Source organism: Colletotrichum jinshuiense, chromosome 1, assembly GCF_051148585.1.
Source record: "Colletotrichum jinshuiense chromosome 1, complete sequence".
NCBI classification, from domain to species: domain Eukaryota; kingdom Fungi; phylum Ascomycota; class Sordariomycetes; order Glomerellales; family Glomerellaceae; genus Colletotrichum; species Colletotrichum jinshuiense.
This window is the reverse complement of record NC_139302.1, coordinates 1,618,517-1,641,191: the sequence shown is the minus strand read 5'-3', so window position 1 is coordinate 1,641,191 and position 22,675 is coordinate 1,618,517. Positions and strand designations below refer to the sequence as shown.

Here is a 22,675-nt window from a genome sequence, read left to right as displayed (position 1 = left end):
TATATGGCGCTACGCTAACTGAAAAGTCAAAAAAGGTTGTGGATATCTGATAGAAAATTGGATGAAAGTAAAGGAGAAGTCCAGATGAACGCGACAAAAATCCCACTATTTGTCTTCAAACTGCTGTCTCAGACTGCTCTTCTTAGTAGCAATGCTGGCAAGTTGAGAAAGACTCGAATTGTTCGTTATGTCGAACACGGAGACCTCCGCGCCAATCTCTTTGATGAACCATGACCGAAGCTCGACTGCCGTAAGTGAATCTATTCCATATGCGTGAAGTGGCTTGCTGGTATCAAGGTTGGACACCTCGATGCTGAGCATTCTGGACGTCTTGAGGAGCAAGGCGTCCAAGACGACCTTGCCGGCTTCCTCCCAGGAAGATGCTCCTTGGATGAGCGCCTTATGGTTGACAGCCTTCTTTGTTTCCGTCTTTTCTGCGGCGTCTGTCTTTGTTTGTCCAATTTGGCTGAAGAGGGGATCCTCGCCCCAGGGCTGTGTCTGATAGCCCGCGGCGGTGGTCTCCTGCGGCAGCCAAAGTCGAGGGATCACTTGTGCCCTCGCCACCTGTGCTGTGTTGCTTCCGGGGCGGCAGTGGTAATCCAGAACAGCACAGAGCTCCTTCTCCGTGATGTGAGTCCAACCGGAGGAGCAGAGGTAGTCCCATAGCTCTGGCTTCTCGGCTACGTAGCCGATGCCCTGGATGATTGGGAGGTCAATTGAGATGGCATTGACCCCTTGCGAGGCTAGATGGCGCGCGAAGGCGTCTTGGAAGGTTCCACCTGCGGCGTAGTTGGCCTGCTCCGGGCTGCCGGTGACGCCAACAGTAGAAGAGAGCAAGACGAAGAAGTCCATCTTGTCGCCTAGAACGTTGTACAAGTTCCACGAAGCGTCCACCTTGGGGTGGATAGCCGCCTTCCATTGGCCGAGTGTCATATCTTGAAGTCGACTGTCCTGTATGGGGGTTAGTATCAATATGCGGGCCAATGATGTTTAGTAACTGACCTGAAGCACCATGGAGCCCTGTATGCAACCCTTGATTGGGGGCAGGGAAGCCGAGAGCTCGTTGATGACGTTTCGAAGGGCTTCCGCGTCCGTCACGTCGCATGTAGGCGTTACCACCTTGTTGCAAACCAACTCGAGCTCTTTTACCAACTCCTTCGCAGAATCCTCGACTGGGCCCCGTCTTGAAAGGAGGACGAGATTCTTAGCTCCTCGAGACGCCATCCATCTCGCTATGGACCTTCCGAGTCCACCGAGGCCACCGACTATGACGTATGATGCATCAGGGTCGAAGCGGCCGGCGGGCTTACGGATCGGCATAATGGGCACTAGGTCCTGATCATGAGGTTCTAGAACTATATTGGCGTCCTGATCTTTCAGCTGTGCTTGTCTAAAGGCGTCTTGGACCTCTGAGAATCGATAAACAGTAGTACTTGGTGCTAGCTGGCCTATGACGTCCCAGTTGGCCAGGATGAGCTCGGTCGCGCGCTGGAACATGGCCTCTGTGCGAGCGGGATCCTGGACCGCACAAGAGGCGAGATCGAAGGAATCCAGGCGGATGTTGCGGCCTTTCGGCAGGCGCGCGCTGGAGACGCCAACCTCCCCGCCGACGTTGACAAGACGACCGAATGGCGCAATGCAGTCCACCACACCATCGGGGAATTCGTTATCGTTTTCATAATTGATAACGATGTCAACGCCGCGGTTCTTTGTCACCTTCTGGAGACTGTGTCTCAGGGATCGGTTACGGCTGTCAAAAATGTGGTCTCTCGGAATACCACATGCACTTTCCAGGGCTTCACGCTCCTTGTGTGTTTTGACAGTTGCATAGAGTTCAGCACCTTGAAGCCGAGCAAGCTGAATGAACGCTGTGCCTAGGTGGGACGAACCGCAATTTATCAAGACAGTGTCCCCTTTTCGAATCTGTCCGAATTCGTAAAGAACTGCGTAGGCTGTTGTGTAAATTACCGGAAGAGATGCGCCATGGGCCCATGTTACCCCGTCCGGCAGTCTGGCTAGAAGGCCGTCTGTGGAGCGCACGTGTGTTTTGATAGCGCCCGAGCCGGACAAACCAAACACGCGATCGCCAACCTGATGCCTGGATGCGGATCCTGCCCTGGTCACTATGCCAGAGGCTTCAAATCCCAGCGGGGATTCCTCTATCTTGCCGAGAGCCGAAGCAAGGTCGGCGACGGTAACCCCGCAGGCCATAGTCTTGAACTCGACCTCATGGTCTCTCAATGGGGAGTCAAAAAGGGCATCATCTTCGAACCTGAGGCTGTCAATCTGTCCAATATTCCCAACCTGGAGACCAAGGGAACGGGATGCTTCTTCTTCTCCCAGCGGCTTATTGACCACATCCAAGGTTCCGGTCTGGGACTGGATGTGTTCCGTCAAGTACTTCGCCGGGACGAGACGAGATATGTTAACCACGTCGTTGATGACCCTGAACGAGTTTTCTTTTCCATTTCGTGCCGCTTGAAGTATCTGAAGGCACTTCTCGACGACGGTGTCCTCCTTGGCGGCCTGCTCAAACGAGAGGGTAAGGAACTTTACATCAGGCCTCTCCGATCGAACGACTCTGGCAAGACCTGTGACAAGCTCCGCATCTGGGTGTGGCGTGGAAGACTTTCCGCCTCGAGTGAGCCACAGGATGACTTTGCACTGAGTGAGCACGCGCTTAACGCTCTCAAAGAACTTTTCGGTCATGCTCTTTAATGTAGGGTTGTCAAACTCGGACAGCACCACACATGTCGATCCGGTCAAATCCCTTTCAGCCAAGGCTTTGGTTGTGGTGACCTCACACGGCTCATGTTGTTGGCCGATGCTACGAAGTATGCCTTCAGCAACGCTGAGCTGCACAGGCGTTTCGCTCGTCAAAATATAGTCCAGGGCGAACGAGCCCACTGTCCAATCTGGCGTAGGAACCGTCGAAACGAGGATCGAGCTCATTTGATGAGGAGATCCGCCAAAATCATCAAAGACAGCATCCAGACCGCTGAAACCCGAGGAGAGCAGATGGTTCCTCCACGAGTCCGCAGACATCAGCGGACCCCAGATTCGGTCTGTGTCTTCTGAGAGCCACCACCCCGGGAGCACTCCGAAACAGAAGCTGCCCAGGAGAACGGTCGGGTTTGTAATTTCAAAGAGCAAAAGCTTGCCTCCAGGCTTGAGCAACTTCCTGACATTGCAGAGTGTTTCGTCAATCTTTTTGGTGGCGTGCAGGACGTTGGCCGCGACGATCAGATCGTATGTTCCCGCTGTGAAACCCTGGCTCATAGGGTCACTCTCGACATTCAAGACGCGGAAGTTCATCCGCCCCAGCTCTTCCTTGAAGGTCTCCTTGGCCTGTTCGAAGAAAGAGGGCGAGATATCAGTGAAGTCGTAGCTCTGGTATCGAGTGCCGTGCTCCGTCAGCGTCCACACAACTGGGCGAGTGGCGCCGCCTGTCCCGGCCCCAATCTCGAGGATCTGCATAGATGGATTCTTGTGGACCAGGGCATCCAAGTAGCTGCATAGTTGCGCATAGCACCTCTTGGAGCCCAGGCCGTTGCGGTAAACATCCTCTGCGAGCTTGTCTTTGAAGATGACATCTAGCGGGTCGCGCTGCCCGTTGAGGATCTCGGACAATGCGCGACCAACGGCGATAATCAGCTTTCCTTCAGAAGCACCTTTGGCTATGACTCTGGCCTCAAGCTCTTCAATGCTCTCTTCGCTTGAGTGGCCTGAAAACTGGCTGGTAACGTGTTGGAACCACGAGACATATCGCTTAAGATGCCAGGCCATTTTCTCGATGCCATCTTGTGAAACCTCGTTTGTGCAGCGACGAATGTAGGCCAGACACAGTGCCTCGCAGTCTTTCATCCAGTGCGACGGGTCATCTCCTTCCGCCATAGGCAACTCAAACAAGTCCGAAGCTTGTTGCTGGTTAAGTAGGCTGGGATCCGGCTTCCAATCCACATTGAAAGCCGAGTGTTTGGATACATCCGAGGCCTCCTTAGAAGTCTCGCCGCTGATTGTCCTAAAGACCAGACCCGACAAGTACATCATTGGCTGGCCCCCCTCAAGGTGTGTGGCCGTGGCTTCGGCCACAATTTCGTTCCGCCCACGAAGTTGAGATTCGGCGACCACCTTGTAGGAGCCATGAGGCAGAGCAGGACGCGCCGAGATCCACGAGTCAGTCAAATATGTCGGGACTCTGGTTGCACTGGAGTATTTGGTGTTCGAAACTAGCGGGGCAAGGTTGGCGTGCACAATGGCGTCCAGCGCGACCGGGTGCACCAGACAGGGTTGGATGTATTGAAGTGGCATAGTCTTCTTGACTTCGTCGTTAGGGGATACAACTGTAGCCGTTATGTTCAGGCTCTGCCCAACGTGTACGTTGCTCAGGGTCTTGAAAGTTGGGCCGAAGTCCAGCCCCGATTCTTGGAAGTTGCGGTACAGCTTGTCGACGGGCACCTCTGTCATGCCACTATCATCGTAGCTGTTCAGCTGTCCTTCGTCGTTCGTAGAAGTAAGCTGATGCACCATGGAATCATCCATAGATACCTCCTCAGTTTCGTACTCAGTTTGCACGAAACCATGACAGTGTTCTCTCCACCCGCCTTCTTGCAAGGTCCAGAGCTGGAACTCTTGCCAAGCCGAGATGATTGAAGGGTTTGCTTCCCGATGTTGTCGCAGGAAGAATTGCGACTCGACGCCGTGCGCATCATCAGGCACCCGTAATGCCAGTTTGAAGGACACGTTTTTGAATCTGAAGCCTTTCAGTACCTTGCTCTTGTCGGATACCTGCCGACTAGCCTCGATGGCCATAACAAGCATGCCGGCGGCGGGGTATAGCACATCCCCCGAGACCTTGTGGTCTTCAATCCACGGGTTTTCCGTTAGGCGGATATAGTTCCGCCAGGCGGCGTTGTTCTCATTCAAACCCGGCATTGGCGCGCCGAGGAGTTCGTGACGACCCGCTGACCTCAGCCGGAAGTCTTTGCTCAGCGTGCTTTCAACCCAGTACTCCTTAGAATGGTCGAAAGGGTATGCAGGGAGATTCGTCAGCATGAGTGGCTTTGATCCATGTGGCTCGTCTGCATCGTTGACTCGTGCGATGTTGACTTTGTACCCATGACAGAACAAAGACCCGACAGCTTCCAAGGCGGTTTCGACCGCTGGCTTATGGCGGCGTAGTATAGAATGATAGTCAATCGTCGAGTTGCCTCGGACTTGTCTGGTCGTGCTGAATAGCGGCCCCTTCAAGGCACTGTGGGGACCAATCTCCAAGAAGTCCGTGATGGGTTCCACCCCAGGCTTGTCGCTCAAATGTCCGTTGGTTTTCGCTCCGTCGGAACCTTTGAGCATCTCTGTAACCGACTCGGTGAACCTTACAGGTGATACCAAATTCTTGACCCAGTAATCCGGCTGTCGAAGTTGTGAGCGCAGTATCAACGACCCGACCGTCGAAGAGTAGAACCGAGCCTCAAAAGGACTCTTGAGAGTGCCTTCCTCAAGGTCGCCCATCGCTTGGAGGTACTCGTTGGCCATTGCCTTCATGTACTGGGAATGGTAGGCAATTTCGACGTTGAGCTTTCTGGCGAATACCTTCTCGCTGCTGAGCATCTCGACAAGGGCGTCGATTTTTCCTGCATCGCCACTGACGGTGTGGCTATCCAGACTGTTCATGCAAGCAATCTCCAAGGTCCCATCGCCGCCCAGCTGGTTGACGCGGCCAATGCTAGCTTCCGTGCTGGCTTTGTCCAGGCCGACAGCAGCCATACCTGTCCTCGGCCGCGATTCAGAGCGAGCTAGCTTTGCGCTCAGCTTTCCACGGTAGTAAGAAACCTTCCACGCTGCCTCTCTGGAAATTGCCCCAGCGGCGTAGGCTGCTGCGACTTCACCCGACGAGTGGCCAGTGATGGCATGAGGGTAGATGTCCCAAGTAGAGAGGAGGTCCACGAGCGCGACTTGCAAAGCTGTGCAGATGGGTTGGCAGAACTCGGGATCGTCGATTCGAGACGAGATTTTGCGCTTGGATAGCTCAACTAAAACCCAGCCAACCTGTCAGCATGCTTTCAAGTTTGTGCAGCCTGCCGCAAAACTTACATGTCAAAGACCAACTGCAGCCTAGGTCGTTGAGATATCTGTCGGCTGCAAGGAGGCTCTCTTGGAAAGCACGATACACCATAAGGTCCATGCCCATGGCCGCCCATTGCGCTCCCTGGCCGGTGAAAACGAATGCCAACCGAGGTGCTGTTTTTGATTTTACCGGCCTTGAGGTCTCCTCGAGAGCGTTTTGCAGAATGGTTTGTGAGCCGGCAATACTGAATGATCTCCATGGTAAGTGAGTTCGCCTAGAGGCGAGTGTGTAGCTGAGATCTCTCAAGAACTCCACCCGGCCCTTTTCTCCCAAGTCATGGGTGGGTTTCGATGCAAGATACTCTCTGTAGGAGCTCCTGATACGTGATACACCATCCTGGTCATTGGCCGACAGGACGAATAGCCGTGGGGCAACTTCGTTTGACAGATTTTCGAACTCTCCCAGGTGCACACCACTGTCTGATGGGCGATGGAAGCCGTTCACGCGACCTATTATTCGAGTGGTGAGTAATGCACGGGGTAGATCCTTGTCCATGGGAGGAACTTACGGTTCCCGTTCACAAGTGGGGGTGTGAGTTGGCTGCGAATAACCGGAGTCGCCTCAGTCCGATGGTTTCCAATGAGGCTATGTCGCTCCAGAAAATGACGTGCATCATCCAAAACCACATGTGCGTTGCTGCCACCAACGCCGAATGAGTTGATGGACATGCGACGCAGCCCCTGTTGTGGCCAAGCTGTCGGTTCGGTTGGGAACTTGAGATGCCACGAGTCATGGATCTTGGGATTTTGTTTTTCAAACCAAATATTTCCAGGGATTATGCCGCTCTCAAGGGTCAGGACTCCCTTGATAACTGCGGCCACTCCGGCCGCGCCCTCCAAGTGCCCAACGTTGCTCTTGAGCGCACCGACGTATAGCGGCTGGTCCGGCGACCGGTGAGAGGCGAAGATCTCGCCGAGGGCGCTCGCCTCGATTGGGTCGCCCACCGGCGTGCCAGTGCCGTGGGCCTCAGCAAAGCGGGTTAATGCCGGGTCCAGCCCGGCCCTTGTATAGACGTGTCTCATGAGTGCGACCTGACCGGCCTTTGTCGGCTGTGTAATTCCGGGCGACCTGCCATCTTGGTTTGTTGAGGAGTTCCGGATAACGGCTCGGATGACGTCCCCGTCCCGAATGGCATCCGATACCCGCTTTAAGACCAGGGCCCCGAAACCTTCGCCGCGGGAGTATCCGTTGGCTCGGTGGTCAAAGCTGTATGACTTGCCGTCCGGACCCAGAACGCCCGCCGCGTCAAGTTTCAGTGTCATCTCGGGGGTCAGGATAAGGTTGCACCCGCCAACAACAGCCTAAAACCATGGGTTAGCTTTTTTAGTAACCAGCCCCCTCGCGGGTTCAGACATACCGTGGATATTTCGCGAAGCCTAAGACTCATGCATGCCTCGTGCACGGCCACCAGACTACTGGAGCATGCTGTGTCGATCGTCACGCTCGGGCCTCGAAAGTCGAAGAACCACGAGACCCGATTGCTTAGCATACTCGCAACTGTGCCCAAGGCAGAGTACTTATTCGGGATATCCAGGTCTTTGGCTATATGGTCGTTGTAATCCGCCGTGAAGCAGCCAACGTAAACGCCAGTTTGGGATCCGGAAACGGTATCGAGGGGGATTCCGGCTTGGTAGCGCGTCAGCATTGGCCCCAACGAAATTGGGAAACTTGGGATATGTTCTCTAACCATTCTCAAGAGCCTTGTAGACACACTCTAGCATGCCGCGTTGTTGTGGATCGATGCTCCGCGCTTCCGTCGGCGTGATGGAGAAAAATGGTGCATCGAAAGCCGTGATGCTGCCTTCAAGGAAATGTCCGTGGCGAACCCGTGTCTGCCTACAGATCAGTTTCTGGCGAGAAGCATACAGAACACATGTGTAAATGAATCACGTACGGCGCCGCTCCTCTGGGCATCCGGGTGCCAGAATGCGTCTGCATTGTATCTCTCCCGCGGCACTTCTGTCCGGGCTGATCTTCCGGCGAGGAGTGACTCGAAGAACCGTTCAGGAGTATTGCCGTCGCCGGGCAGCCTCGCGCTCAGTCCGACAATGGCAATCGGCTCTCCCATGGTGTAAGGTACTATTGTGTTCGATGTTGATATGCTCGGGCCCGTGCGGTGAGCTACGGTGAGCTTCGATGGAGGTGTCAGGGAAGCGGTTAAGAGCAAGATCCCCAAGACAGATCCCAGATCAGGGCTCCAGTAGATGGTCACAATATTGCATAGAGTCCACAGGTCACCCACAATCTGATTTATTCAGCACGACGGCCGGATCAAACCGATCCGTGTATTTAAATAGGTTGCTTTTCTCAAGGACAACGCGGCTCTATTGGGATATTTTGTCCTATTCCCACAGAAGCGCAACGAGCATGGGATCGATCGATTTGTCCACCCAAAATACCCACTTTGAATGTTGGGCGGCTTTTGCCCGACTTGAATAACAGGGGTTTAAATGTCGTCGGTTCCCCTGTTGGTTTCGGTTGCAGTTCTTCAATACCACGTGAAGGTTACTTCATTGTTGGTGAGCTGCTTCCAAGCCGGCTTCCCCCTTTTCATGATCACCCTGCTATTCTGCAGCGGCCTAGAGGTCAGGATCCGATTCCCTGAATCCCGCAACGATCACCGGGATATCTACCGGGGAGCTGTGGCCAATCACTACCCATGAAGGCAATAGCTGCAGGCCAATGTCCTTGACTCAGTACCTTGTTAGCAGGGGCGGCCCCCACGCATGTTGTCACATTTACTAGGCCCCGGGGACATGGGGCTGTACCTGCACCATTCACACTGGATGCAAATACATGACTAGCCGCGTGACAATATTTCAGTTGCCGGTTGGACGCGTTGGGCAGGGAAACAACGAATGATGGCCCCACGATAATTGTTTTGACATGAATTTTTTTTTTTTTTGACAACATATGGTGTCGTTTCCGCGACTACGGAAAGTCTCCCGTCCGTTTTTGCCCCAGCGACCTATGATGGCGAATACAGGAAAGGCTGCGATGGGCTTGGCGACCTCCTCGAGAGTGTGCCCAATTGTGTGTACGGCCGTAGACTACCGCAGATCATGATAAGTGCCGAGAGATCCCGGCATATATTGGTGCTTCGACAGCGAGGCTTGTAATATGCAAGGGTTTCGTCCCAGCCGTCCTGTAGTGGAAAAGGGAGTTACAGGGGTGTTTAGGGACGGCAATGTATCCGTATAGGGTACTCGAAAATAAACTGCTGCCCTAGCCCCCATTTCCCCGGGAAGAAAAAACAAGACGAACCCCTTCTGTTCATGGTACGACCTTGTCTATGCTGCACCTCTTTGCTTGTTTATTACCTTTACCATTTCCCCTGCGTACTGACTGGCTCTACCTATCGGCGCACTCATTTACTTTGCCACCTTTGTGCATTGCATTGGCGGCTGACCGGGCATCTTCCCTTGCCCACGGTCTCCCGGAGCGGACCGCAGGTTGATGGACAACCACAGCCAACAGCGGCTTCGCAGAAGCGATGGTCGCTCAGTGTGTCCTGGCTCATCCATGAGACGGCTATCGCGCTCTCCAACGGCCACCAACAGCATCTCCTCCACTTCAACGCTCACCGCTAGTTTCTCGTCCGAACGTCCCCGCAACCTGTCGAGCGATAGCGCGAGGCCACGCACGCCGCCCTCAACGAGGCCTTCCATGCAGACAGGGCAACAGGACGTACGTACGAGTTATCCTCTCTTGGCCCATGCTCTGTCCTTGGTTCCATTTCCTGGTTTCCTCGACTCCATCGTGTAGTTGAAGCAGAAGTTGAAAAAGAGTGACATTATAGGAATACCCCGAGGATCACCCGAGCCCCTCCTCTGATGATGTCAACCGGACAGTCTGGGCAGGAGGTTCCGATTCCGACGACTTGACGGATGACGCACAACCAACCACGAGCACTCGAGCGCCGCAACAGTGAGCTCCCCTAGATCATCGTACTTCGCACTGACATCTGTCTTGAGACTCGATCATATCTCATATTTTGTCAAGGAGAGCTGACAACCATTACCAATCGAACAGTCACACCTCCAGCAAATCACGCTCCAAAGACAGCAAGTCCATCTTCCAGTCAATTTTCTCCAAGTTCGCAAAAACTGGCAAGCGTTTCGGCTTCGTGCCAAATAGCAAAGTACGTCCAATTCCATAGTTTGCCTCCCTCCCCAATATCAAACGCTGATCCGCATTCACGTGCTTAGGAAGAACAAGACAGAAATGGTCAGGAGATGTCCCCCTCACACTCTCCACCTAAACCCACCTTGTAGCCAGATGTGTTGACTAGCAAGCAGTGCTCCAGCACGAGATCATCGCTGAACTTTTCGACGGCAGACTCCACCTAGCCCCGGTCGTGAGAGCCAGGGCAGCGCTCGATGTCGGCACAGGACCGGGGCTATGGGCATTAGTGTGTAGCCCTCACAACCCCTCTCCTCCCCATATCTCTTCCCGCATAAGTGGCTATCACGGGATGACTCGCTGACTTTCGTGCAGGAATATGGCAAGTTCCCCCTCTTAGCCCAAGGGGCCTGATAACACGGGCCCATACTAACCCCGCCGTTAGCCAAGAAGAATCCGAACTGTGCCGTCTTGGGGGTAGATATCGAAAAAGTGCGCCCGCCTTATTCTGCCCCGAATTGTCAGTTCCGGGTAATGGACGCGACCCTCGACTGGAACCTCAACAGGCAGTTCGACTTCGTCCACGTTCGCATGCTCGGTGATGTCTCGGACAAGGAGCAGCTCATCAAGTCAATCTACGACCACCTGAACCCTGGGGGCTGGGTCGAGTTCACCGAATGGATTGCCATTCTCCAGTCTCCAGATCACTCGTTGGAGGGCACTGCGTTCCACAAATGGAACTTGCTGCTCCGACAAGGGCTCCAGAACATGGGCCGCTCCTTACACTACCCCAACCATTACCAACCTCTGCTAGAGAAGGCCGGGTTCGAGAGGATCAGAGTGTCAAAATATGCCGCCCCTACAAACGCGTGCTACCCGGGCAAAAAGTGCCAAAGGTTCGGTGCGATGATGACGAAAAACTGGAATGCCGTCATTGAGCCACTTAGCGGCCCCGTCTTTACCATCGGCCTTGGCTGGTCCGAGAGTCAATTGGATTCGTTGCTGAAGAATGTTCGCAAGGAGATTGAGGACACAAGATACCATTCGTTCATGACCTTGTAAGTAAACCCCATCCAACACCCTGCTTGCGCCTTTACCAATCAATGTCTTGTTACAACTCTAGGCTGACGGTGTACTGCCGAAAGCCGCGCAGTGGTACATCCTCATCGAACTCGCTGGCGAGCTCTTCACGTTCGGCGCAAGTTTCTGTTTCCAATCTCAGTTCACAATAGAGAAAAGGCGGCCATGGAGGCATGTTGTTATAAGTCATCAGATAGAATACCACCACCCGGCGTTTGCATAAAGCGAGAGTATCTTCAACTCCAACACCTTACTGAACAACGTGTGCATCCTATGAGGAGCATAGTTGCGGAAGAATACGGCGGCCTCCAAGAGAGGTCGTTCTCTGTCTTCAACTGAAACGTATTATCTATTTTCATTAGTCAGAATATGCTCTGGTGAGCAGAATCACCACACGCCGGGATCCTCAGTTCATTGAATGGTTTCAAGGGTTGCGATTGCAGGATGAATACACGAACGAGGTATACGCGCCGTAAAGAGCAGGGGATCGTGCAGTGCGTTCATGGATCTGTCTCTCCGGGCTGGTACCCCGCAGATCAGTGGTCCTAATGAAGCCATTCGCACACCTCGGCGATTCAGGTCGGCATTCAGCAATCCTTCATGCACGCGCGTATGCATGCACGCGTACATGTGTTGAAGAGTGAGCTGTTGCGCCATCCGATATGGGTCTACTGAGGCATTTAAGCCTATCGGCCAATGGATTAGCAACCCGTGGTGCAACCCGAGCAATGCTTCGACCAACTGCTTTAGCGGCACCAACATACGCCGGAGACCGTGCATATGCAGCAAGAGTGAAGCAGGGAGCCCACCTCGATGCATATGCCAGAGCCATTCTACAACAGGAGCATGCGCCGACTACCGTACAATTCCGGTGAAGCGGATGCCTTCAATCTCTCCAACATGAGGGCTTAATTGGCCAATAAGCGCAAGGTAAATGTATGAAGCCCAACCCATGCAAACAAGGAAGCTGTGAAGTACCAATTCGTCGATATCCTGCGGCATTTCGCTTTTTGGTTCTTCTCTGGTGTTGTGCTACCGGCAAGGTGATAATCGTCCGCCCCCCAAGAGAGCTTGAATTTTGGTCCTTTCAAAGTCCATTCCTCACGAGAGAACTGAGCTCAACAGTCTCAATCCCCATCCCCTCTCATTTCCCCCCAGCCCATCAAATCACGCTTGCCCAAGATGGCCGACCTCAACGACAATTACGTGTCAACTTATTCGCCGTCTTTCCTCACTATATTCTATGACAAGTATGTCTTGGGATTCAACATGCGGTACATTTGGGGATGTCCCACAGACGACATCCTCGTCCCCTTTTTCAGCGAGAACTTCTCGCGCAACCACCTTGACTGCGGCGTCGCCACGGGCTTCTTCCCCGCCGTCGCGCTGGCGCGGCCCTTCCGCGCCAATAGCAAGCAGCGCCTCACGCTTCTGGACTTGAACCCCAACCCGCTGCGGGCCGCAAAGAACCGAGTGCTGGCCGTGTCAACGACCACCGAAGTTAGCTGCGTCGAGGCCGACGTCACGGAGCCGCTGCCCAAAGCGCTGCAGGGCGAGCGCTTCGATTCCATCTCCATGTTCAACCTGTTCCACTGCATGCCCGGCGGCAAGGGGAAGCTCCGCGCCTTCGGCCTGTACAAGGAGCTGCTGAACGAGGACGGCGTGCTCTCGGGCTGCACCGTGCTGGGGCCGAGCGAAACGAAGAGCTGGATCACAAAGTTCTACCTCCGGTGGTATAACAAGTGGTGGGGCGTCTTCAACAACTGGGAAGACAAGAGGGAAGACGTTCAGGCGGCATTGACACAAGAGTTTGAAGAGGTCGAGACGTGGTTGATTGGTAATACGCTGTTGTTTAGGGCGAAGAAGCCTATAAAGGCACTTCTTGATGTTTGATTATTATAGAGGGGATTGGTACTTGCAGGAGCACGGGTCCTTTAGCTAATGAGTTTGGGTGTTTGATGCGTGGTTCACCGACACAAGGGCAACCGAATGAATTGATTACGTTTTAAGACATGAAAGATTTCCCACACGTTTGCTGATGGTGAAAGTTTAGCTTCATTCACTGCGTATTTGGGCCAAAAACGCTTGTCTCTAGCTTCCACGTTCCTGAAGACGCCGCCGAAGACTAAGGCCCGGGCCGCCTGATTTCATTCAGGGCAATCCCTGCGTTTCCAGGAGCCTCATCGGTAACTTTGGGAACAAGCCCGTGCTGCAGCTCCACAGAGTTGGGGTCTCTCCAGAGACCGTTTACAAGCTTGTGTTGAACCATGTGGGTTGCTGTAATTAGACTAATTGTAACCTAAGACCGGACTGCTGGAACTGTCAGGGACACTAAAGCATCTGTCCAAGACCTTCCGTCACTGTGCTGTTGTTGAAACCAATTGGGCAAACAAATTCCATTGCCGTTACTATGGCCACCAAATTGTGTTGCATATTCTCCAGGCTGACGCTGTTCTTCTTCAGCTTACAAGAAGGGGGGTCAGCGCCTGCCACACAACCTGAAATCCAATAATGACAGATGACCCACCGCTTTGTGACTGTGGTAAACCCAGAAGATGTAAGATTTGAGGAAAACATGTCTAGCCAACGGTATTAGATTTTACATCCTCAAGAAGAGAAAGTATAGACTTTGTCTGCATCTAGCTGCAGCATTGCATAACTGCCTCTCTCGATAGGATGGGCACCGAGGTATGAATCCTCAGTTGGAAGATGCAATTCCTTGGCATCGAGCTTCCCCATTCGACCTTCGGAAGGATCAATAGGGTTGCTGGCTACTGCAGACGGCCGCGATGGTACCGGTAATGCACTTACGCTACTTACCCCCTGTCCGAACCAATGAGGAAATTACGTTTATTTAAAGTGGACGGGCGTGCAGTCAGATTTTGGGATGGGGTGACACGATTTCAGCTCCAAGCCTTCCTCTTGTCCCCTTGCCCGATGGTGCAAAAGTTGCAGGTTCCGCGACTTCGCCAAACGTGGAAAATTAGCGGTTGAAGCTCTAGCAGACCACGAACTGATATTTTGAAACCGTAAAACATCCTTTGAAATTATTACGAATCTAGGTCTCTAGCTCGGAGATCACTGACAACCCCCAAGATTGTGTGCCTAAAGGATCTAAACCCCCTTCCCAAGTCATCGAAAAGGTCCCTAGGCTGCACGTACCAAGTATCCCCCTGCATCTCTCTGCCGAGCTTACGAAACAACGCCTCCATTACGTCCTTCTCGTGTAGAGCTTTTATTCTCCATGGCTCGAGGTCTTCGACCATATGATCCCACGCCATAATGCAAGATGCGTATTGCAGAAAAAGTGCAGCAGTCGCCGCGAGGATGGGTGTCGCGACGGAACAGCCAGACATTGTATTCCCTTCCAAGTCGCACGGGACGTCGCGGGCCAGTGTGCAGAACATCTGCGGTCTCGTATTCCTCGTTGGCCTGGGATTGTAGTCCGGAACAGGGGCACCGCTCATATATGCGCCCCGGACTGATATTACATGTTCGTGCACAGAGGCCGGAAACTTTTCTGGCTCATTGCCTCGGTTGTTCGCAGCCGCAAAGATTAGTAGATTTCGATTTTTGGTTCTGATGGCCTCCGCGATGGCGTCGAAAATGCCCTTGACCTCGTCGTCGAAACCGAATGAGAGGTTGATAATGTCGACATTTTGTTCCGGCTCGACCGCCCATTTGATGGCCTGAGATGGTAGAATTAGATAATATTCGCGCAACGGATCCCTTGGCTGCTGTAACTCACCTGCACGATTCGCTGCTTCGCCGCCGCCGTGCCCAAGTCTTGCCGCGTCCGTGCAATCCGGCCAACGTAAATCTTGGCCCTGGGAACCAGGTTCAAAAGCAACGATACGATAGAAGTACCATGCCCCAGGGAGTGAGCTGTGGCGTCCTCATCTTTCCATTCGTGCGTGTTGTTGGACTCAACAAAATCGCGCCATACAACATTCCTCCGATGTAGTTTTTGTGTGCGGAAGTGAGGTGCTTCGGGGCTGCATCCCGTGTCAAACACGGCGATTCTGATTTGCTGAGGTTTGTTAGGCGATGTGAATATTGACTGGACGTCTTTAAATTGTGTCTTGATCCAGTCCTCCTCGGGTGTTCTAGCAAAAGGTCAGATTCGTGGGCAAAGAGATCAAAGGATCTGGCTTTTCCTTACAAGGCTATCTCAATAGACGTCATTGAAACCTCGGGTAGGGGCGGTGGTTGGTTTGTCGTTGGAGTATTCGTTTTAGTTTCAGCAACATGCCTGACTACCGGCTCATTACGGACTCCGTACCGATATAGTCTCTCCAACGGCAGGACAATTTCCCGCTCGATGATGTGTTGGCGTGACTCTGCATCGACTGTACCATGAAATAGAGAACTGTCGAAACAATTCCGTATGACGTCTACATAGTCGCTGTTCCAACTATAACTATAGCTGGGCAAACGATTGAAATAATTTAGGTTGTCTCTAATTCTCTGGTCGGTCATGTTAGATTGATCAGGCCCACCATATGTTGGGCCCTTGGATAACTCGACCATCAGAACACCTAGGGCCATGATCTTGGGATAGAAGCAACCCAACCCAGGGATGTACCTCTCTTCCGGGGTTCCGTGGCCCGCTACACCAATACCCCATAGAGAAGGTCTGATGTAAGGGTAGCAGTCGTTGCTTCCAAGCTCACTGACAATCTCTATTTGCTCCTTGGTCCAAGGAGACGGCATCCATTCAGTGTCGTAATACTGCCATATTGCGAGAGCAAAGATGTAGGCTAGTCTTATATCTCGCCCAGCGGAAGCAGACCACTGCTCCGCCTGCATCAAGTCTTTCAACGAGTGCGAATAAACTCGGAGGGGCCAATCGTCCCCTGGTGTTGAGGGCGAGGACCGATCCCATAAACGTGGGACGCTGCCGTCATTATAAATGAGAAAGTCTGAGTATCGACGCCGCCCTCCGTGAAGATTCTTGCACAATAGCCCGCTGGCAGGGAGTATATGTTCTCCAAGTTCATTCATGTGCGCCGAAAGCCTGTTCTAGAGTCAGTGGCGGTGCAATAGGTACAGAGTAGGCGGTGAACTGGTTCCTTACCCAGGCATGTTAGTGACATGAAAATTTGATGCATGAAGAGATTCTGCCGTTCCTTCATGTCGAGAAAGTAGGGGTTGTGTCATGGAGGACAGCCCCATCATAACTCGAAAGGATACTAGACGCGGGTCTCCCTGCAGCCGACCTTCTTCAGGGCAGCGAATAGCTAGTCGACGCAAATGATCCTCGTCTTCGGCAACCACCCTTCCACAAGAGCACGAAGTATGAGAATCCAAGCTGAAGCAAAGACTGGTTTCAAAATCACGAGAATGCCACCTAGATGGAAGCACGGTCGGAGCAGGTCCTTGAGACCTCCACAGTGACTCTGTTCTCGGCACCTCCGTCGTGAATGACAGCGCCTCGATCATGCGTCTCAATTGATCGTCGTCTTTTGACAAGAGAAAGGCATCCAGCTCAAAATTATTTTCTGGTGTCGTGATTGCGCGTAGGTAATGAAACCGGCCGGTTTCACGACTTGCATGAGTGCTCTAAGAGAAAGCGGTAATTAGATATCTATGGGGAAAAATCCTCATCCGATGACTTGAATGAAGATGGAATGGAGACTCACATTGTTAGATGAAGTTGGAGTTAAGAAATTCTCCATACACTCTAAAATGCGTAGTACCTCACTGCCGGTTTGATACTCTTTTAATTTTGACGAGTGGTTGATCAGCTCGGCGGCTAGATCCCCCAAAAGCTTGCGTTGGAGGATGCGGACACTACGAGAGCCCGACTTTGCTGTTGCAGAGCATCTTTCAGCCAGTAAGCCTAAGGTCAAGAGGGCGAGATGCACATCATCCTTGGAAAATGATGAGCCGTTATCAATTGAAGTCATTCTGTCGATTGCGCAGTTAGAATACGAACGGAGTCAGACATCCCACCTGCTGATCTCAGGGAGTCTTTCCAACTAACCAACAGATCAAGACCGCCAGCGACGGCAGTTTGGTTTTGGAGACCCCGACCGGGGCGGATTGCGGTTGGGGATGAGGCGCGCCTCTGGTGGCGGCCAGTTGCTGCCGATATAACTAAAGCCAAAAGCGCCAAACGAGTGAGAACCTGTCTCTCGACGGAGGCGCTTCGCGGAGACACCTGAGTGCGAACGGTACGAGTAAGGTCGCTGATTTGATCTGTCGACCACTTTGGAAAATGAGGCTCGGCAACCAAAGAAGATCCGCCTGATCAGCTGGCCTACGATCCGGTGTTATCGGGATTTTAATTGATGATAAGTTATCCGAGGGGGCACAAGGGCGGGAGATGCGCCGGTTAACCTGCTCAGCCGCAGACAGTGGTGTGCATGCATGATCATCGGACAGGGTATTCCTATAGCCCCACGCTAGTCGTCCTCATATCTCTGCTTCTTTAGCCTGCGATACCGGTATATGCGCCTCAGCTACAAGATGGTATGATGCGGAGTCTATGATGCTGGTTGAAATAGGTCAGCGAGTTTTCAGGATAAAAACCAGCTCGACAACTTTCCACGCAGAGAAAAAGCCCCCTTTTTCCAATCTGTTCCCCAAATTCTTGTTAAACCCACCATCATCAGAGGGGGCTGTGCGTCCCATAGGCGCAGGAGTCTGCAGTGTGATATTGATGATATCCATCACACCCTCCCTGCAGCGTGCGCCGGCTTCTTGGGCAAGGAGTCTAAGCCCCAAAAGACAATACTGACGCCACCACACCGTAGTGGCAACGGGCTAGCACTTCTTATAATTCCCCATGCTCCCAAGTGTACCGATTGTCTGTAGGTCGCATCCTCCAACACGTACCGAAAAAAGACTGCCTCTATGCAGGCACCCAAACTAATGACTGTCGAGGCGCATGACATGCAACGGGCGCCACTGCTGCCTGGCAGGCCGGAGCAACGCCCCAACGCGTCCACGCCACAGATTGGACGCCCTGTCTGAGATATCAGCTGGAAATACTAAGGAACAGCCTGGCCGCCTGACGTCGCCTGACGCATTCATTGGTACCACCATGCGAACCATGACCCTCTGCCTATCCTCATAACCTCCACATGCCCGTACCCACAATAGGTACTATATCGTGATCTCCTACCCTCACAGTGGAGAGCACCCTTTTACGCAACGCTCAACTTGCGGCGCATCAATGGAACGGCCAATTTATACGGCTTCAATTGAATGCCACGGAAACCTGCTTCGATGTGTCGATCGGTACGAGCCCTTCCGCGATGACTGGGCTAACCAGCGCCTAATCGACTTCAACTTATGGTCTGCCGCCTCGGGGGCTTCGGAAGATGGGCGATACAGCCTGGACGATAAGCTCCTTATGGCGAAACCGACTGCCACAGTCGTCTCGGACCTGCTCGACCTTCTCTCCATCTTCGTCAACGCCTGCAACCCCTCTCATGACGCGCCCACGTCGCCCGCTTTGTCCGAGTCGGGGTTCCATGAGGCTGAGACGGGGGGCGCCAGGATAAGTCCCAAATCAGGAGCTTCAGCCGTTTCGACTAGTGGAGCAGCAAGCGACGAAGGCCAACGGCGAGGTTGGCCGTTGTTCCTGACCGAAAGAAAAAAGTCGACCCGGCCATTATCATCGGAAGAGCGCGAGGCCAGGGCAGCCGCCGAGGATACCTTCAATTCCGTTGTCAACGTCACAGCTGCGGCTCGTCGTTCCATTCTCCACTCAGGCCTCTGGATTGCGGACCTCAGCTTCACCGAGGACGACATGGACATACAGGAATATCAGTACAAACTACTGAGGCAGATGAGATCACCACTGAAGCTTGGAAGCGTCAAGTCGCGTTTGATGCGTGCCAATCTTATCAGACGCCATCGATTTCTCCAAGCCCGCGAGGGTCGCCCTGAGGGCGGCCATAAATTCCCTGAGAGGATCTCGTGTGTGAGACCCGAACTCGAGGAACCCAAATGGCCCAGACGTTCCAAAGTCGTCTACCCGGATCCTCCCCAAATTCCCGATGACTGCAGAGCATTTGAATGTCCTTACTGCTTTCGGATTCTCCCTGCTTTTTTGGCCGACCCGGACCCTTGGAAAGAACACATGGCAGCTGACCTTTGCCCGTTCACTTGCATCAGTCCCAGCTGCACAAAGGCCTCCCAGCTGTACTCTTCGAAAAGCGACTGGAAGAACCATATCCTGAGTTCCCATGGTACCAAGGTTTGGACTTGCCAGGAGTGCAACTCCACCTTTGATCAAGAGGACGCCTTCTCTTACCACTTAAGCACGGAGCACGCCTCGACTGTTGAAATCCCGGAAGACTGCATGGCATGGATACTGGCATCTCACGGACAGAGAAAGCCGAACTTTGATCTTTCATGCCCCGTATGTGCGCTGAAACCTTCGGAAGGCAGTAACTTGGACCACATCGCAACCTGTCTGCAGGATCTCGCATGGTCGGCTTTCGTACCTCCCGCCAGCAAGGCAAAGACCACGACTGTGTCCTTGGGGCTTCCAACACCAGTCCAAAGCCCAATCAAGCGTCTCGGGAAGAGAAGGTTAACGATTCGAACCGGCGGCACGCCTGGCTCTTCCGTATCAAGACCCATGAAACAGAAGCAAGGGATTCCAAAGATTGTGGAGCCCTCGACAATTCATCGCTCAGGCGTCTCAAAGCCAAACTACAAAGGTTCGAGAACTCGCAGCCCAAGCCTTACAAGTCCTTCTTTTGCGATGATGCGCTCCATTTCCGATATGATTCTTGGCGGGAGAAGCGACGAGGCGGACCGGCAGTCCGTTAAGTCAGACAAGTCTTTTGGGTCCCTCCAGGGCTCAGGCGCTAAGCTCGAGGTCGGAGGAATCGTCACTCGCAGCCCAAGTCTTGCCAGTCCTTCATCGGTGAGGATGCATCGCTCTGTTTCCGATGTCGTTCTGAGCGGAAGAACGAATGAATCAGACTGGGGCTCCATCGAGTTACCTCCCTTCCCTCAGGGGGGGCTCTCAGTCTCTCAACCGGAGGGTGGAGCCCTTCGCACGCGTAGTTCCTCTCCATCCGAGAGAGAGCCGGTAACGAGATGGAAATCGGACACAGGGTCGCTAGAAACTCGACACGAGTTCCCCGGGCGCCGCGACATTGACTGGGTTGAAATTCAATCCAATCTTAATGATGAGATGGAAAGGTACCGGGTGTTCTGCACGAGCCCGACTGGCAGAGAACGTCAACTTGCGTCCAGAGCCTAAACGCTTGGTTTCTGAACAAGTTTGGCAATTATGGTTTCGTTTAGTAGTTTGAGACTTAAAGATAATCGAATGCGTGAGATAATAGACATTATCAGACAGTCCGGATATGATTTGAACGTTAGCAGTCGCATCATTCATACCCGCGGCAGTGGTTCGGCAATCATGCCTAGGCTCTAGCGAAGTCACATAAAAGCACCGATTGAGTAGGTAAAGTATTTTAATATGTTCCTTGTTTTATATTTGACGCGGGAAATACTTGAAATCGGGCGAACAGTGACATGCATGTTGAATGTTGACGAACGAAAATCTTGACTTGTTGAAAGGTTGCGACTGAGGGCTGTACCGCCAAAATGTGAGTCTCCATACCATCTATTGCAATATTGCAATCCATTATTGCACCGATATTCACATTTAATTAGCAGAAACAGTGCGAAAACCCAGAGCTAAATGCTCCGTGATTCTTGAAATCACTTCGGCTTACCGGCGGCGCCCCAAATGGTCCGCACCGTCATTTGCGACCCATTTACACATTTCACCTTGGCCGAGACAAACCTGCCATTGGACGCAACCCTACCAGTCTGACACAGCCCAGCACCAAAACACAGCCTGGCTAGGCTGCATTTCTAGTGCAGGCATACTGGCGGGCTAAACTACCGAATTGATCATGGTCATATGTCATTGAAATGGTGGTCTTCGCTTTCTTGCCTGTCGCCTCCCGCTTCACTTCTTTTGGTCATTCACAATTGTGTAAACATCCTCGCCAACATCACTGTTTTAAAGTACTTGTAAATTATCCAAGGTTACCTACAGTCTAGCACAACATCAACCAGTGTTCCTGAGCGTCTCATTTCTTAAAACATGGCCGACCGAGTCGTTCCAAAACCGACGTTCTTTCTCTCCGATCTCAGCACCCTGCGCGGTGGCCACATCACTCTGGGCAACTTCTTTGGCAGCCCCTTTGAAGTGGATGACAAGGTCGCCGGCCCCCTGTCCAAAGCCGCGCCAGGAGACATCCCGGAGGATGCGATGCAAAAAGTCTTGGAAACGAACCTGTCCCTCCGCGAAACCAAAAAGTCGTCGTGGAGCGCCGAGCTCTGGGCAAAGTTCCTGTCAATCCTCCACATCTCGATCGGCGCCGACCACGGCCGAGACCTGGAGGTCGTGTACGAGGTCGCCAATCTGGAGACCGTCACGCTCTCCGGCGTGGGGCCGTATATCCGCGAGCGCATCGCACGGAACAGCGAGACGGCATTGCAAAAGGTGCTGCTCATGGGGTCCAACCCCTCGCTGTTCATTATCACGGGCATTAAGTACTCCAAGGGGCTCAAGATATGGGCCAATACCGGCAGCACTACGAATGGCGGCGCCAACGTTGGCGGGACGTTGTCGCCGGATAGCTCTGCGTCCGCGGGCGGCGGGGTCCATAGATCGACCGCCGCTTCGCGGTCGTTGACTCGGACCATCGACGGAGAGATTGTGCTTGCTTACCAGCTCACCAAGGTCACGCCAAAGAAGATCAAGACGTTGGACGGCAAGTTCCTCTCGGATAGTGGCAGCAAGCAGGAGTTGCAGGTGGACATCGAGGGCGAATTCGGGGTTGATGGAATCGCTCAGGCAGCGGACGACATTGACCTGGACCCCTCCTCAGACTTTGACATCAACCCGGTATGGATCGAAGGTAGCAGCGATGCCGTTACATACTCGCGTGTGCTTTCTGCTCTTGACTGAAAGACACGTTTGTCGAGTTAGATTAAGCCTCGGGCATGTGGTGTTATGTTTGGGGTTTCAGCTGACAGGATTTCTTCTCCATTGCGAGGTAGTTTGTATAGCTTTAGTGCCGTTTCGTCTATTAGAAATTAAAACTCAGTATTTTCCGTGTCTAATTCTCGATACTGTCCGTGACTTCGGTCCAACTAAACCTTTTAGTGCAATGCCTATTGCAGAAGCCTTCGAGATCAGGTTCATTCAATGTGCGTGGATGTAGCTAGTTTAGCCACCTCTACTTAATATCATCGGCAAAGAACATTGTCGAAGAAATTCTATAGGGTGCTATGAAGTCTTCACAACCAATAGCTGTCAGTTTCCCAAGTCATGCATCACATAGATTGAAATGGTCC

At 52.9% G+C, this 22,675-nt stretch overlaps 6 protein-coding genes across 6 annotated transcripts; 4 read left to right on the top strand and 2 right to left on the bottom strand.

Moving 5' to 3' along the window:
- Window positions 1-105: 105 nt before the first annotated feature.
- EsH8_I_000451 (type I polyketide synthase) lies at window positions 106-8,195 on the bottom strand (the record flags this gene model as incomplete). The annotated part of the gene is made up of 7 exons (XM_083267864.1): window positions 106-951; window positions 1,003-6,032; window positions 6,094-6,546; window positions 6,636-7,428; window positions 7,485-7,753; window positions 7,815-7,959; window positions 8,022-8,195. 7 exons carry the CDS (start codon window positions 8,193-8,195, stop codon window positions 106-108), a joined length of 7,710 nt encoding a protein of 2,569 aa, XP_083118302.1.
- Window positions 8,196-9,583: 1,388 nt separating this feature from the next.
- Window positions 9,584-11,481, top strand: EsH8_I_000450 (class I SAM-dependent methyltransferase; the record flags this gene model as incomplete). Its single annotated transcript, XM_083267863.1, has 8 exons — window positions 9,584-9,814; window positions 9,927-10,054; window positions 10,160-10,268; window positions 10,336-10,354; window positions 10,426-10,538; window positions 10,625-10,631; window positions 10,695-11,307; window positions 11,373-11,481. The coding sequence occupies 8 exons, from the start codon at window positions 9,584-9,586 to the stop codon at window positions 11,479-11,481; spliced, it is 1,329 nt and encodes a 442-aa protein (XP_083118301.1).
- A 1,030-nt stretch (window positions 11,482-12,511) lies between these two features.
- On the top strand, window positions 12,512-13,222 carry EsH8_I_000449 (class I SAM-dependent methyltransferase; the record flags this gene model as incomplete). Its single annotated transcript, XM_083267862.1, has 1 exon — window positions 12,512-13,222. The coding sequence occupies one exon, from the start codon at window positions 12,512-12,514 to the stop codon at window positions 13,220-13,222; it is 711 nt and encodes a 236-aa protein (XP_083118300.1).
- Window positions 13,223-14,379: 1,157 nt separating this feature from the next.
- On the bottom strand, window positions 14,380-17,238 carry EsH8_I_000448 (S8/S53 family peptidase; the record flags this gene model as incomplete). Its single annotated transcript, XM_083267861.1, has 5 exons — window positions 14,380-15,018; window positions 15,078-15,435; window positions 15,492-16,346; window positions 16,407-16,891; window positions 16,972-17,238. The coding sequence occupies 5 exons, from the start codon at window positions 17,236-17,238 to the stop codon at window positions 14,380-14,382; spliced, it is 2,604 nt and encodes an 867-aa protein (XP_083118299.1).
- Window positions 17,239-18,509: 1,271 nt separating this feature from the next.
- On the top strand, window positions 18,510-20,119 carry EsH8_I_000447 (uncharacterized protein; the record flags this gene model as incomplete). Its single annotated transcript, XM_083267860.1, has 3 exons — window positions 18,510-19,258; window positions 19,457-19,703; window positions 19,799-20,119. 3 exons carry the CDS (start codon window positions 18,510-18,512, stop codon window positions 20,117-20,119), a joined length of 1,317 nt encoding a protein of 438 aa, XP_083118298.1.
- A 1,297-nt stretch (window positions 20,120-21,416) lies between these two features.
- On the top strand, window positions 21,417-22,286 carry EsH8_I_000446 (uncharacterized protein; the record flags this gene model as incomplete). Its single annotated transcript, XM_083267859.1, has 1 exon — window positions 21,417-22,286. One exon carries the CDS (start codon window positions 21,417-21,419, stop codon window positions 22,284-22,286), a length of 870 nt encoding a protein of 289 aa, XP_083118297.1.
- Window positions 22,287-22,675: the final 389 nt, after the last annotated feature.